This window comes from Lipotes vexillifer, unplaced genomic scaffold (genome assembly GCF_000442215.2).
Source record: "Lipotes vexillifer unplaced genomic scaffold, Lipotes_vexillifer_v1.1 scaffold933, whole genome shotgun sequence".
NCBI classification, from domain to species: domain Eukaryota; kingdom Metazoa; phylum Chordata; class Mammalia; order Artiodactyla; family Lipotidae; genus Lipotes; species Lipotes vexillifer.
Genome location: NW_006770403.1, coordinates 1,044,522 through 1,061,430, shown reverse-complemented (window position 1 = coordinate 1,061,430; position 16,909 = coordinate 1,044,522). Strand labels below are relative to the sequence as shown.

Here is a 16,909-nt window from a genome sequence, read left to right as displayed (position 1 = left end):
TCCTGCTCTGCACATCAACTTTAAGGATATCACTTTATGCTACTGATATCCATTTCACCAGGTCATTTATCAGGGAAAGATGCTGATAATGCACTTTAACAATATAAAGAGAATCTGAATGAAAACACTCTGGCAAATGAAATCGATTTGAAGGTCATTTCTACTGGACTACTATAATAGGAGAGTTTTAAGCAGCCTGTTGCAGCATAAAAATGTTAAAGATACTCCTTTAGTAAAGGGTGTAAGATCTAAGAGTTACTACAAGAAGAGAATGTGAAAGCGAAAGAACTAAAGATGGGCTTTATCTCACAATTTTGCCTAGAACTAGCCCTGTTTAGGGAGAAACCTACATTTCTTCTGAAGCCAATGGCAAGATAAAGAGGTGGGAGATTACTTCGAATCAGTTTTTGGGCCTCTCACTGTTGTGGCCTCTCCCGTTGCGGAGCACAGGCTCCGGACGCGCAGGCTCAGCGGCCATGGCTCACGGGCCTAGCCGCTCCGCAGCATGTGGGATCTTCCTGGACCAGGGCACGAACCCGTGTCCCCTGCATCGGCAGGCAGACTCTCAACCACTGCACCACCAGGGAAGCCCCAAATCAGTTTTTTAACTGGTTTATAATATTATATCAATTTCATGTGTACAGCAACTTATTTCGACTTCTGTATATGCTATTTGATTCTTTATGGGCAAAAATTCCTGTGAAATTCTACTGCTTATTTAATAAATAATTCTTCTAAAATAACTATTTCCATTATAAATTTCTGAGTTGCTGTCACTACTACTGTAACTGTGGCAGAAGATTTCACTTGGTCTTTTTTATCTCCCCCCCCCCACCATTGGACTTACTAGAGTAGTCATGGCAAGATGAGATGTCTCAATTAAGCCAATTATTTCTTTCCAACAGAATGACGGTGAGCTATCAACATGTAAAAGAATTAAAGGAGAATTATATAAATAAGACTGAGAGATGGTTCATGTATTTAGCTATTAGCACATGAATGCTGATTTTCAGTTGGAAAATGGTAAACTCAGCCAAGAGAGTACATTTGGCAGCTTGTGTAGAGATTTCTCAGGAGGACCTAAATGAGATGTTGCAACTCTTGCTACATGTAGTTTATCATTAAACAAAAGTGGTAGATGTTATTGCAAAATCAGAGATAAAGTTATAATTGTTTTTTAAATGAAAGAACAGGCTGATCTTAAACTGTAGCAAAATTAATGGGAAACAATCCAGTATATCTTTGAATGAACTAATCATCAGAAGATGAAATACTGTTAAATACAAAACTCTATAATAATGGATATGTGTATTATCTTAAAAATGGAAACTATAATGTGTGAATAATGTTTCTGAGTTCTGGGCTTCTTAGTTATTTTTAAGTGTTTTGGCACTTAAGATAACAGTTGATTATTAGTGCCACTTGATTATTTGGCACTTCCAAATAATCTATACTAAGATTAAAACACACTTTTAAATTAACTTGCAAAGTAAACTAAGAGTTTAGCCAAAGGAAAAGTTTAGAGGACTTGTAGTCCTCTTTGAACAGCATACAGTTGGTCCTTGAATAGTAAGGCTATCTTCCCATATTGCCCCTAGCAATATTTAGAGTATCTTTTAGTCTCCTCTAGCATGTGAATTTCCGTTGGCTTTATAGAGATATCTCTGCTTTAATCTTGCTTAGTTATACTTTTCCAACTACCTGGACTGTATTTTCTGAACTTAACACTCAACAATTTTCAATATAGATGGAGAATCTTACTAAAAATGTAACTGCTTACGCAATTTGAGATTTTGATGGAATCTGACCATGCAGTTAACCCTTAGCTACTAAATTGATATCAGAATTCTTTACCACTTATCTGTGACGGTCCTAAACTCATAATACAGGCTGGCTTCAAGATTTTCCACTGAGTTCTAGGCCTCATTAGCTTCAATAACCTTCTCAGATATTATAAATTTGGAGAGCCAGTGAAAAGAGGGGGCAATAACTAGAATAAGAGCAATAGTTAACATTAATGCATACTACCATATGTTTGTTATTATGGTAAACCTTGCAGAGTATCTTAATTAAGCTCACAACATTCTTGTAACAAAAGTACTACAAGTTATCATCATTTTGCATAGGAGACAGATGAGGCTTAGAGAGATGATTTTCCAAGGTTATATAGCCGATAAGAGCTGAGTAGGGATTTGATTCCAGAGCTGGTGTACCCAACCCTTATCTGACCCTGTTTCCTGAAAAGATGACTGCTGCAAGAACGAGACGCTGACCTGTTTCCAGTGATGGAATGAACGACAACTACCTGTGCCTTTCTGGGCAAGCCACAGAATCTCTGGGGTTTAGTTCCTTCTTCTGTAAAATGAAGATGGTGGATTCTGCATTCTACAAGGCCAACTGTGTACTCTCAAGTTATATTATCCTAAAATATACTAGTTGTATAGTACTAATAAAAAGAACTTTAAATGAGCTATGGGGAGTCCAAGATTTGCCACTAACTTTTGTGATTTCAAGGGTTATTTCTAATATGTATGTCAGTGCTTTAGAAATATATTTGTGTAATATAGCACATAAAGTACTATCCCAATCATCTTCAATAAAATATATAGCATTAAAATTATGGATTTGAGCAATTGTGATAAATTGGGTTCTCACTTTTTTTGCCCTTATTAAACATCTAGTCTGTGATATTTAAGATAATCTTTATTTGTAGTAGGTTTAAACAAAGAGACACCTCCAAGTTTCCATTTATACACATGAGAAGGGTAGGGAATGTCCAAAGACAACACAGAAAGAGGGAGGGAAAATGTGCCCATAAATACATTAGATAAGCTTTAGCAAAAAGCAGAAGTAGGGGGGGAAAAATCTATATATACCCTGACTCTTTTGCAGTTTGACAAAGTTAATGATTAAAATCTCCTAGATTTTCCACTACTTTTTCCCCAGGTTGTCTATTTGCCTTGATTGATGATATTTTATCTCTTGTGGCCCAAGGATGACTGCCCTTCCTTCCATGTAGAGATTAATAATTCATTAGCTCACAGTCAGGAATCTTATTAGTAAAAGGGAATTGGTTACTCTTGGATGCCATTTTATTTTTTTTAACTGGGTAACACACAGGAGACGGGGGTGCTACAGGACTTGCCGGCAGAAAAATGAAGACGATCCTGGTTTTCCTGCTTGCTGTAGCATTTGTGCATGCTCTAGAGAGAGGTAAGACTTACAGTGCTGTGACCATTTACAAGAACTCTCAACTAATCTAATTTTGTTACCATTTTAAAAATTATACACAAGGTGAAAAACAGAAGAATCAGTGAATATGTTGGGGAGAGAGGGAGGAATCAAAGGAGGGTTAATCTGAACTCATATGTCACATAGAGTGTTCAATTAGAATAGCCAAGAAGTCACGATAAGAATCCCATGAAAGAAAGAAAAACTGTAATTTGTCACTTATCTTTCCCTGTTTTCTTGATAACCAAGATCTTAAAAAATGGTTCAAAATTAGAATTTTTTAATTCGTTAAAGGAGAACGCAAATGGAGGCTGTGATCCATCGCTGAGCTTTGTTTTTCAGACTTCAGATATTGCCAGTGAGAGTACAATATACCATATCAATGACGAAGTCAACAGATTTCTTTGATCTTCTTCAAGGAATCCTCTATATGTAATATTTGAAAATGCATTATAGTTTCCAAAATATCTCACATAAAAGAATTCATTTGCTAAGAAATATGACTATCAAGGTCTCTGAGCTATATTTTTCATTAAGTTCATTCATCAAATTGGTGTCTTCGTCTTTGAGCAATATACAACTTTATAAGTTCCCAAGCTGCGAAATTCATAATCAGTTCCAATTTACTTTCTGGCTGATTATTTAATGCTTATAAAAGGAATCTGCATTCATCTGGCTTCAAAAAATTAAAATTTTCATGTAGTGCTGTCAGTTAACCGCTTTACCCAAGTCATATTAATAACATTTAACCAGTGGAATAAAATGCGTGTATCCCAGGAATCAACAGTTATTAACTATGACAAGAATAACCTTACTCCTGACCATATTTTTACAGTTTTTTTTTAAAAAAAACTCATTTTTGTCATTAAATTCTTTTAAATTTTGTCTTATTCATGTCCCTTACAAGACCTCTGAATAGCCCAGATCCCAAGGAACCCTGAAAGCTTACTCCTTCACCCATGGTTTCCCTGAGGCAGATCTGAACCTGAAAAGTCCTCCTGAAGTAGGTTCAGATCTGGATTTTCAAAACACAGAAAGTCCAGTAATGGTTATGTCCTGGGATTATATGTGGATGCCATAATGTGCCATTTTGAACTACTGACTCAGTAAATGTACACTGGCTTCACTTCAAAGAATTACAGTGCTTTGGAGAATAACAGTATTCTGCAACCTCTATTTCAACATCCTTTATTATTCACTCAGCCTCTGATGAAACACATGCTAAAAACTTCAAGTAAGCTCCCTTGAAGGTCTGAACTTCACAATGAACTCGATTACCTATGTGCCATAGGTCAGATCATGACTCCTGAGATGTAAAGTACAATTACCTACATAATAAATGTCCAATATTTGGGGACAGTAGTCCTGACCCATCAGTCCTCTGTTCTGTAATACCTGAGCATAACCCAAATACCAAGTCAGTGTTTTAACCTGGAAACTAGGTGCGCTCACTCCTGGCAGGAAGTGTACAGATTGAAGGAGTTGAGAGGAACTTTGGATGCTGGAGGATTGGTTTGGGTTGCAGTTCTCTGCCTAGTTCTACAGAGCTGACCAATCACCCAAAGCATTTGTCTAGAACCTCTTTTCCAAGGTGCATTTCCTTCAAGACTCATTTTGGAAATATATTTCTATGGCCAAACATATTTAAGAAATAAGCCAGACATTAGTCTTTCTTGGTTGGTTCATAATCAATGTTTTTGTTGTCCTAAGAGTTCTGACAAATCAAAACAAGATAATTTAACTTTATTCAAAACAATAAAGTTTCCTAAAATGCCTGTATCTCATGGAAGCAGTCTTTGGAAAACCTCAGTTCTAAAGTGGATACAATATGAACGTTAGCTCCAGTCAGACTCATCCTCTTCTATCAATTGGCATTGCGGATTCAGTTCACAAGCCCTTGGGTACATCTTGAGAGAGAAGGGCTTACCAAATATGCCAAATCTAAATGATATTATAATATCCACTTTAGCTACCCTGTGAGAGGCAAGAAAGTTATGTTTGCCAATTGCCTCCACTTGGCTTCTTTACCCAAAACTGAAATGGATAAAGCACTAATCTAAATCATATCTTTCCCTCTTCCCAAGAAACAAGAAGGCTACACAATTACTACACAATTGCTACACAATTACCAAAGAACTAATGCTATAGGAAGCAAAGCACTGCTGTTTATAAGAGCTATTGGCAAGAACGTCTTCCTTTTGCTTTAAGCATTTCATTCTCAGCGTAATCTTATTAAACATGGTATCAAATAGCAAGAAGAAAGTCAATTCCCCTTGAGGTGGGGGGGAAGCTGTATTTCTCCTTCTCCCACTTACCTGTTGAAACAGCCCTAAGACAATGTGGTTCATCCCAGTCTTCCAAACCACCACTGAATTACGCTTTCTCTTTTCTACAAATTGCCACCCCTGCATCAGGAGCCATGTGAAAAACAAAATTGCCCTCAGTTTGATTCAAGAACATAGCTGTACAGAATGCTAAAGAGAAGTAATTTAGAATAAGAAAATACTCTATTGATACTTTCCCAGATATGTCTGTATATGCTCTCTGCAAAATAAGCATAATTTTATGCTTATTTTGGTGCTTAGTCACCTCCTCAGGTGACTGAGGAGGCAACATAGGATTTGAGATCTACATGATGAAAAAAAGACAGCCATGCAAATATCTAGAGGTATGTTTCAAGCTGACGAACTCAGGTGCAAATGTCCTGAGCTAGGAACAAATACGGCCTGATCCAAGTTCACAAAGCACCCAGAGTAAAAGCATTAAAGAGGCTTAGCTGAGAAGGGAAAGGAGGAAAGGAGGAAGAGCTGAAGTCAAAGAGGTAGCTAACTTCATCATCAAAAGCAAGGTTAGGGCTTCCCTGGTGGCGCAGTGGTTGAGAGTCCACCTGCCGATGCAGGGGACACGGGTTCATGCCCCGGTCCGGGAAGATCCCACATGCCGCGGAGCGGCTGGGCCCGTGAGCCATGGCCACTGAGCCTGAGCGTCCGGAGCCTGTGCTCCGCAGCAGGAGAGGCCACAACAGTGAGAGGCCCGCGTACCGCAAAAAAAAGCAATGTTAACCTAATAGCAAAATTATGCTTCATTGCTATGAGGTGCAATGCCAGTATGAATTCACCATCATATATGGGGTATGGGGATGAGTAAGCATACTCTAACAGGCCACAAGGTTGATCTATACAGAAAGAGGGTGAAGAAATCCTTAAAAGGAACTGATTACCCTCTGCCTAGTATCTATGGTCACTTAACTTCTTTATTCTGCCCACTGCTACCCTCCTCTCTATTTCCCCCCAGTTCACTCTATTTCAGCCACACTGGCCTCCACACTAGCTCCCACTCTCTGTATTCTGCACCCCAGGGATCTGCCTTAGCACCTCACTCATCTTAGAACATGGATCCCCTCTGTCTGCTCCAAGTTCACATATAGAGACTTCCCTGAGCAATCTACCTCAAATAGCACCTACTACTCAATTTTTCTCTATTCCCTTACGCTGTTTTTGTTGTTTTATTTTGCTTTTATTTTTAGCACTCATCACATTACCAGCTGTTCATTTGTTTATTGTAATGAAAGTAAGATGTAGAATGTAAGCTCCATGAAATCAAGGACTTTTTGTTCCTTGCTGGAATTCTCAGTTTTAGAACACTACTTGCCATATATTATGTGTAGCAGTTTTTTGTGTGTAAAATCACACAACTAAGGTTATTAGAGTACCTACCTCATAAGGTAGTTTTGAGTATTTAAGGAAAATTAAATATCAACTAGGACACATAATATATATCCTGGAAGGAGTAAACTTTTTTTTTTTTTTTTTGTTTCTTTTTTTTTTTGCGGTACGCGGGCCTCCCACTGTTGCGGCCTCTCCCGCTGCGGAGCACAGGCTCCGGACGCTCAGGCTCAGCGGCCATGGCTCAACGGGCCCAGCCGCTCCACAGCATGTGGGGTTTTCCTGGACCGGGGCACGAACCCGTGTTGCCTGCATCGGCAGGCGGACTCTCAACCACTGCGCCACCAGGGAAGCCCAGGAGTAAACTTTTAAGTCTTTTGTTATTTTCATTATAAGTGTTATATATAGTATCCACTGTGAAGCATTGGCACTAGATTTTATCCATTGAATAAAATAGCTAATAATTTATTTACAATATGTTAACATGTTTAAAATCTTTCAGATAGATTTATTTCATCCTTTCAACACCATGATGAGCTCAGTACTATTATCCCCATCTTATCAATGGGGAAAGCTGAGGAAAAGAGGGGTTAAGTAACTTATCCAAAGTAACTGAGCTAGTTAAGTGTCAGGATCAGAATTTTACATTAATTCTCTGGGTTTACAAAGGCAGTCACTCAAAATCACTGCTTTGCTGCCTCTCATGAAACATATACCTGAAAAAACTTTCACTAATCTTAGAGTAAGTGTGAGAGAGAACCAATCATTGACACCAATTTAGGGGGAAGTAAGTGAAATTCATTCTGTCCACCACGGTCATCCACAACTGATCCAAATCCCAGTTCATCCCTATTCCATGAAACCAGCTCTGTCTTGTAACTTCCTGTTTTCCTGGCACTATCACCTCTAAATCATTTATGTTCAATCCTGTAGAGTACTGTTGGATTTTATTTTATACATTTTTGTTATCAGTATCCAATCATTTCTGTATTCTATAAATTTCAGTCCTAAAATATGTCAGCCTTGTACCGAAACTCCTCAGTGGTCCTTTTGTCTGTCTCCTTTACCCCCTGCATAGATGTAGTTCTCAAAGCCTGGGAACACTGGCTCTTTTGTCTACTACATTTCCACTTTCTTATACCGTCCTTGTGCAGGCCCTTATTAACCTTCACCCAGCTATTGTAATGGCTTCCCTAACAAAATCCCTACCTCCCATCCCTTCCCCAATCAATTCATATTAAAACACAATGCAAAACCTGACATAACCTGGTAAGTGGAGTCCAAAAATGGAATACATAAAAATTAGGACCACTGTTGGGAAGGTAAATGAAACGCTAGGGGTGAACATGTATAGCTGACTGGTGGGATTCTAGCTATCAGACTGTCTGATACAAACCCACCCCAATTCTGGTCTCTGTTTGGAGTCATGTGACGGGTACATCACATGTACCCGGGTGGGTACAACCTCAGGCTTAAATAGTAATGTGTATGTTAGGCAGCATGAGCATCCTCCAAAAATGTTGACATTCTAATGCCTGGAACGGGCTAAGAGGTTAGCTCACATCACAAAGGGGAATTAAGGTTTCAGACAGAATAAAGGTTGCTAGTCAGCAGACCTTAAAGTAGAAAAGCAATGCTGGATTATCTGAGTGAGGCCAGTGTAATCACAAAAAGGGAGAAAAACAGAATCAGTCAGAGAATGATGCCACTAAAGAGAAAAGGCACAAAGAGACACAAAGTTGCCAACTTTGAAGATGGAGGAAGGAGGCCTTGAGCCTAGAATCCTAGGCCACCTCTAGAAGTTGGAGTAGGCAAGGAAGTGGATTCTCCCCTAGAGCATCCAGAAAGAACACAATCCTGCTGACACCTTGAATTTAGCCCAGTGAGACCCGTGTCAGTCTACCCAGTAGAAATGTAAAGCAGTAAGTTTAAGCCACTGAATTTGTGGTAATGTGTTACAGTAGCAATAGAAACCTAATACTGTAGGTTTCTGGGTTCTGTGACAGGCTAGGACTTCCCCAAGGAAAGGATCATTGAGTGAAAGCATCTCACTGTTCATGGACTATAATCTCATTGGTCAGATCCAGGAAGAATTGGCCAGGAGATAACTGGGGTACATGTTAACTCATTTCCATGCTTCCTGGGAGTTTTCTATTTTTATCTTCTCTTCCATTTCCTTCTGACCAGAAAGTAATTTAGCCTACCATCTGAGAGAAGGACCAGAGCAAGCCATATGGTATCCTTATCACAAGGGCATATAGGTATCATCACTGGATTTTGCTATAAGAAGAGGTGCTAACATTCATTGTGTTTTTACCACATTAGGCAGGAGATGTGCTAGGCATTTTTACATAGACTAACATATTTCACAGAACAGCCTTAATAACAAGGTACTATTTCGCTTAGATCCCAAGATTACTCTTCCTTGAGTGCAGCTCTGAGTTGGTCATTCCTCTCCATGAATGTATGTCAATAGATACCCCATTACCTTAAAAAATAAGTAAAACTTTGGGGATCAAGTTTTCTAGTATTTAATTCCACTGCTTCAGTTTTATTGGATTACTCATTCTCCAGATATGACTGGAGATATTCTAACTTCAGATATTTCTTCACGTTCTCTCCACTTAAAATTCCTCTCCCAATTCACTTATTCCTGTTAAAATCCTGCCCATCATTCGTGGTCCACTTCAAGTAATAGTTCCTTTCATGAGGTTTTCTAAAAGGTCTCTTCCATTCCATGGGTTCATATGCTTTGTTTCAATCTCTTCCATGGCAAATGATCACTACTGCTGCTATTGGTGTTGTATTCTTATTCTTATCTCTACTATCAGACCCCAGTTCCTTAAGTATTGCTGGCTTTCAAGTTTCTTATATGTGCTTTATCATGTTATTTATTCTTATATTGTTTAAAAAACTAAGCCCTGTAATGCATTCTAAGTTTCCAATTCAGGATACAAAAGACACCACCCTCACTCATGCCAAAGGTGGGAGAGGGAAACTTGCTCCCTTATCTTCACCTCTGCAAAAGCATTTGTTGATGACAAGGTGCTCAACTTGTGAAGGAAAAGCAAGGTGGAATGAGATGGGTGGAGGAAGAATGCCTCCTCTGGGACTTGGGTGAGTGTAGCATCTATATGGGCTACCACCCGTGTTGAAACCAAAGGCATCAAATTCGAGTGAGTCTATGAGGCCATCCTCTATGGCAATTTTAGTATTGGGGCAACTGATCCATTGCCCCTATATCTTCTACTGATTTTGAATTTTCAACATCTGAAATGTTCCACTGATGGCATCCTCAGAGGTACAGTTAATTTCCTCTAGATAGTTAATCTATAGATGTCATGCAGAACTCTAGGTTTACTTTCCATTGACTTAAGCTCAAAACTGCACCCCTGCTTGCAAACATCAATATGAATCCAGATCAATGCTTTATTTAATAGTGATTTAAAATGTCAATGGAAATGAGACCCAAAAAGCCTGAAAAATGAAATAAAAGTACTAATTTGAATACCACTTCTTCATTGGCAATGTTTTTAATGACATATCAGCAGTTTTCTTTAGTTCCAATAATCAGGGAAACTTCCTAAACCAGCCCAACAATATTTAATTTCTCAACTAAAACCACTACTCTGAATATGTAGCCCACCTAGTTTGAACGAATACTACAAACCATATTCTTTAAGTTAAAAAAAAAAAACGCACGAATACACGGACCTTTTCTGACATAGATGAGTCAGTGCAGAATGGAAATAAAAATGTCAAAGGAATAAAATTTTAAAAATATAAATGCCCAACAGTTCTGAAAGCCCATGATTCTCCAGAATAGGAAAAGAGCAACGTAAGACAGTTCCTAGCATCCTATATAAGTGTTTTTATTCAACACAACATATATAGGCTCCAACCATTGCTCCCGGTATATAAACAGCTTTTCTAGAGGACCAAACTCATTTTAGAGAATGATTATAACAATAGTTAAAGCATTCAAAATACCCTTTTTAGTAAAGTTTGTACCATAACAATGAGTATCATGTTGTCTATCCCCACTAGATTAAAAGTTCCGTAAGGGCAAGGATGTGTCGATTTTGCTCTTTACTGTATATTCCATACTGAACCCAATGCCTGGCACAGAGTAAGTCTTCAAGACATGTCTGTTGCATGTATGAATGAGTATGGTCAGCTGTGTTGGGAGAGGAGAGATGCATGAAGCAGTAAAGATTTCCCAAAAGTAAACCAAATGTTTTCAAAAGTCCAGAATTAGGCACAACTTAGCAGAATGTTTCACAATACAGACAGAAAAGGGACATGCTATTGCAAAAAGCAACAATTCTGTTAACGACATTTGTAAACATTGAGTGTTTAGGGGTCACAATGTGAAAATGATTTCGCCAGTGTCACTAGGATTATGCCAATATTTGCTAGTGCCGTATCAAAGTCCAGATTGTCCTCCTCATAACCACATGGCACATTAAAGAACAGAGTATGTCATTTACAATTCATTTGATATAGGATTTAATTATATAAATGAAAGTGAGCTCAACTGGTGTGAAAACATTAAGCAGTACTCCATGGAATAGGGAATTGATTTAGAACAATCTCACGGCAAGTTAAGTTCAGCATTTGTTACGTTTGGAAGATGAAAAAGTGATTAACATACTCGCTTAACCAGTTCAACTCCAGGTCTTCTCTTTGAATAAATGAATAGATGAATTTTTTTTAATCAGAAATATTTCAAGTAATCCACCTGAAAAATACATGGTGCAACGGCTTCCCCTACAGGTTACTTTTATAAGAGCAGTTTTACCCTCATATTTTAATTCTGAATTTCTTCAATGCCTATTTGGGCTTTTACCCTTGCTTCTGTTTTGCCCAAGACTGAATATTCCAGCAAAAATGGTTCCAAAACCATTTTAAGTCTTGTGTAGTTGATCTAGTTTCCCAGTTTTCTGTCATTGCATTCTAACTAAAGCAGTACATAACACCCATGGATTCCAATGTGTTTCTGTGCAATCTCAGTTGTTTAAATAGCTTTAATTAAATCAGGAGATAAACTGTAGTCTCCACTTATACTATATTCATATGCACTCACGTTCTCAGCACACTGAATGAAACTCTACTTTTTTAATGAAGTGAGAAATCTGGAAAGTTAGAAACAAAAGTTTTTTAAATGTTCAGAGGTGCCCCCATTGAATACAGGCTCTCATTTTGCATGGTCACGATAAAACAAAAGTGACCTCTGCAGTTTTATAGGGAGAGTTTATTAAGCAAAGTTATTTCCTTTGCATTAAGAACAAAGGAGTTCTTATTTGAGTATTTTTTGTGGCTTGAAACCATAAGCTTTGGGAGAAAAAAGATTCTGTATAATTTCTTACTGCTTCTAAAAGGGGTGATTTTGTAAGCTTTTAGAAGTGATCTCAAAGATCATGAGGATACGGCTGTGTACTAAATTCCGGAATCTAATACATACTGTTATTTAAACTCCATTTGAATATTTTAAGGACAAAACAAACTCACTTCAAAAAGCTGTTCAGGGCTTCCCTGGTGGCGCAGTGGTTGCGAGTCCACCTGCCGATGCAGGGGACAGGGGTTCGTGCCCCAGTCCGGGAAAATCCCACACGCCGCGGAGTGGCTGGGCCCGTGAGCCATGGCCGTTGAGCCTACGCGTCCAGAGCCTGTGCTCCGCAACGGGAGAGGCCACAGCAGTGAGAGGCCCGCGTACCGCAAAAAAAAAAAAAAAAAAAAAAAAAAAAAAAAAGCTGTTCATCATTTCAGTTATTAATTAGCCACAGCTATAAAGTTCTCTCACACTGAACTAAAATCCACTGCCAGCCATTTTCCCCAGTTCTAACCAGGAGCAACATAAAACTCCATTGACATCCTAATACTACATCTTCTCACTATAGGAAGACAGCTCTACCCTAAATTTTTCCCCTGTGCCCTAATCTTCAGTCCCACTGAATGCCATTAATGATTAACAGAAAATTTCTGCCTTATTTTGACCTTCTGAAACTGTGACAATATCCAACCTTGTAAATAAGTCAACAAATTACAGAAAATGTACTAGATATGAAGGTTCTCAGTCAATAGAGTATAAAAAGCCACTATCAATCCTACTGTCTTGTCCTAGTTTCCAAGAAAATGTGAGATTTGATCATGCAGGTTTATCCACCTTCTTTGTGATTCTGATGGTATCTGAGTTGGTCCCTTATTAGAAAATGCCGCTTAAGAAGGTCTTTGTCCCTCAATTCTGACTTCTCACCTTAGTTATATGCATTGAACAGTCCACCTGAAAGACGTAGGGTACAACAGCTTCCTCTACAGGCAATTTTCACTGAAATCAGGCATTTTTAACATGAATTCTAACAAATCCCAAAGAGAATCTTTTTTTAATATTTTTATTTATTTTTTGGCTGTGTTGGGTCTTCTTTGCTGCACGCAGACTTTCTCTAGTTGCAGGAAGCTACGCTTCATCGTGGTGTGCGGGTTTCTCACTGTGGTGGCTTCTCTTGCTGTGGAGCACGGGCTCTAGGCATGTGGGCTTCAGTAGTTATGGCTCGTGGGCACTCTAGAGCGCAGGCTCAGTAGTTGTGGAGCACAGGCTTTGTTGCTCCACGGCATGTGGGATCTTCCCGGACCAGGAATCGAACCCATGTTCCCTGCATTGGCAGGTGGATTCTTAACCACTGTGCCACAAGGGAAGTTCTGAGAATCTTTTTAAAAGGAAAAAAAAAAAACAAAACAAAATCTTCCCCAGCCAGTATCCAACCACTACCACCTCCACTCCAAACCATAAAACAAGAATTTCTACATATAAGCAATATCATATGGTATAAAATAGACAACTAATAAAGACCTACTGTATAGCACAGGAAACTCTACTCAGTAGTCTGTAATGGCCTATATGGGAAAAGAATCTTAAAAAGAGTGGATATAACAGAATCACTTTGCTGTACACCTGAAACACAACATTTTATTTATTTATTTATTTATTTTTTTGCGGTACACGGGCCTCTCACTGTTGTGGCCTCTCCCGTTGCGGAGCACAGGCTCCGGACGCTCAGGCTCAGTGGCCATGGCTCACGGGCCCAGCCGCTCTGCGGCATGTGGGATCTTCCCGGAACAGGGCACAAACCCATGTCCCCTGCATCAGCAGGCGGACTCTCAACCACTGCGCCACCAGGGAAGCCCAGAGGATTTTTAATCACAGTTTCAATTTCATTACTTGTGATTGGTCTGTTCATATTTTCTATTTCTTCCTGGTTCAGTTTTGGAAGTTTATACCTTTCTAAGAATTTGTCCATTTCTTCCAGGTTGTCCATTTTATTGGCATAGAGTTGCATTTAGCCGTCTCTTAATATGCTTTGTATTTCTGCGGTATCCATTGTTACTTCTCCTTTTCATTTCTAATTTTATCGATCTGAGTCTTCTCCCTCTTTTCCTTGATGAGTCTGGCTAAAGGTTTATCAATTTTGTTTACCTTCAAAGGATCAGCTTTTAGTTTTATTGATCTTTGCTATTGGTTTCTTTGTTTCTATTTATTTTTGCTCTGATCTTTTATTTCTTTCCTACTGCTAATTTTGGGTTTTGTTTATTCTTCTTTCTCTAGTTCCTTGAGGTGTAACATTAGATAGTTTGAGATTTTTGTTTCTTGATGTAGGCTTGTATTGCTATAAACTTCCCTCTTAGAACTGCTTTTGCTGCATCCCAAGGGTTTTGGATTGTTGTGTTTTCATTGTAATTTGTCTCTAGGTATTTTTTGACTTCCTCTTTGATTTCTTTGGGACCTCTTGGTTATTTAGTAACGTATTGTTTAGCCTCCATGTATTTGTGTTTTTTATGTTTTTTTCCCTGTAGTTGATTTCTAATCTCATAGCATTGTGGTCAGAAAAGATGCTTGATATGATATCAAGTTTCTTAAATTTACTAAGGCTTGGTTTGTGACCCAAGAAGTGATCCTGGAGAATGTTCCATGTGCACTTGAAAACTGTAATCTGTTTTTGGATGGAATGTCCTATAAATATCAATTAACTCTAACCAATCTATTGTGTCATTTAAAGCTTGTGTTTCCTTATTAATTTTCTGTCTGGATGATCTGTCCATTGTGGTAAGTGAGGTGTTAAAAGTCCCCTACTAATACTGTGTTACTGTCAGTTTCCTTTTATAGCTGTTAGCAGTTGCCTTATGTATTGAGGTGCATATGTTGGGTGCATATATAATTCTTATATCTTCTTCTAGGATTGATCCATTGATCATTATGTAGTGTCTTTCCTTGTCTCTTGTAATAGTCTTTATTTTAAAGCCTATTTTATCTGATATGAGTATTGCTATTCCAGCTTTCTTTTGATTTCCACTTGCATGGAATATCTTTTTCCATCCCCTCACTTTTAGTCTGTATGTGTCCCTAGGTATGAAGTGGGTCTCTTGTAGACAGCACCTATATGGGTCTTGTTTTTGTATCCATTCAGCAAGCCTGTGTCTTTTGGTTGGAGCATCTAATACATTCACATTTAAGGTAATTATCAATATGTATGTTCCTATTACCCTTTTCTTAATTGTTAAGGGTTTGTTTTTGTAGGTCCTTTTTTCTTCTCTTGGGTTTCCCATTTAGAGAAGTTCCTTTAGCATTCGTTGTAGTGCTGGTTTGGTGGTGTTGAATTCCCTTAACTTTTGCTTGTGTGTAAAACTTGATTTCTTTGTCGAATTTGAATGAGATCCTTGCTGGGTAGAGTAATCTTGGTTGTAGTTTCTTCCCTTTCATCACTTTAAACATACCATGCCACTCCCTTCTGGCTTGTAGATTTTCTGCTGAGAAATCAGCTGTTAACCTTATGGCAGTTCCCTTGTATGTTGCCATTTTTCCCTTGTTGCTTTCAATAATTTTTATTAATTTGATTACTATGTGTCTCGGCATGTTTCTCCTTGGGTTTATCCAGCCTGGGACTCTGCGCTTCCCGGACTTGGGTGTCTATTTCCTGTCCCATGTTAGGGAAGTTTTCAACTATAATCTCTTCATATATTTTCTCGGGTCCTTTCTCTCATCTCCTTCTGGGACCCCTATAATGTGAACGTTGGTGCATTTAATGTCACAGAGGTCTGCGAGACTGTCCTCAATTTTTTTCATTCTTTTTTCTTTATTCTGCTCTGTAGTTATTTCCACTATTTTATCTTCCAGGTCACTTATCCATTCTTCTGCCTCAGTTATTCTGCTATTGATTCCTTCTAGTGTAGTTTTCATTTCAGTTATTGTATTGTTCATCTCTGTTTGTTTATTCTTCAATTCTTCTAGGTCTTTGTTAAACATTTCTTGCATCTTCTCGATCTTTGCCTCCATTCTTTTTCCGAGGTCCTGGATCATCTTCACTGTCATTACTCTGAATTCTTTTTCTGGAAGGTTGCCTAGCTCCATTTCATTTAGTTGTTTTTCTGGGGTTTTATCTTGTTTCTTCATCTGGTCTATCTTTCTGTGAATGTGGCTTTCCTTCCACAGGCTGCAGAATTGTAGTTCTTCTTGCTTCTGTTGTCTGCCCTCTATAGTTAATTCTTTTTCTTTTTTTATTTCTTTAGTTTTCATTAAAGTTTATAGCATGCCATCAAATTTTGATCCATTGTGATAAAACAGAAAGGCACCAAAAAGTGTAATTGCATATAGGTATTGAGAAAAATGCTACTTTCACCATTGATGAGTCATGTGGAAGATCTCTTTGTACATATACATTTAATGCAACATTCATTTAAAAGGAAAGCAATACTTTTTTAATATATATTTCTGGTTCCTAGGTCGAGATTATGAGAAAGATAAAGTCTGCAAGGAACTAGCCAGCCTGGGAAAAGATGACTTCACATCTTTGTAAGTATGAGGTACTCGCTCACTCTCCTAGTTACCTGACCTTGAATGAAGCTAAGTGTGAGGTATCTTCAGGTCTGCATCAGGGACTGAACTGATCTCCATTAAGATTAAGAGGATAGGGGCTTCCCTGGTGGCGCAGTGGTTGAGAGTCCGCCTGCCGATGCAGGGG

At 38.5% G+C, this 16,909-nt stretch overlaps 1 protein-coding gene across 1 annotated transcript in view; it reads left to right on the top strand.

Moving 5' to 3' along the window:
* The first annotated feature begins 3,094 nt into the window (after positions 1-3,094).
* Positions 3,095-16,909, top strand: part of GC (GC vitamin D binding protein) — a 35,868-nt gene continuing 22,053 nt past the window's right edge. Inside the window, exons 1-2 of the mRNA XM_007446106.1 lie at positions 3,095-3,213; positions 16,671-16,740. Coding sequence (XP_007446168.1) covers positions 3,156-3,213; positions 16,671-16,740 — 128 coding nt within the window. The 5' untranslated portion in view covers positions 3,095-3,155. The remainder of the gene's footprint in view (positions 3,214-16,670; positions 16,741-16,909) is intronic.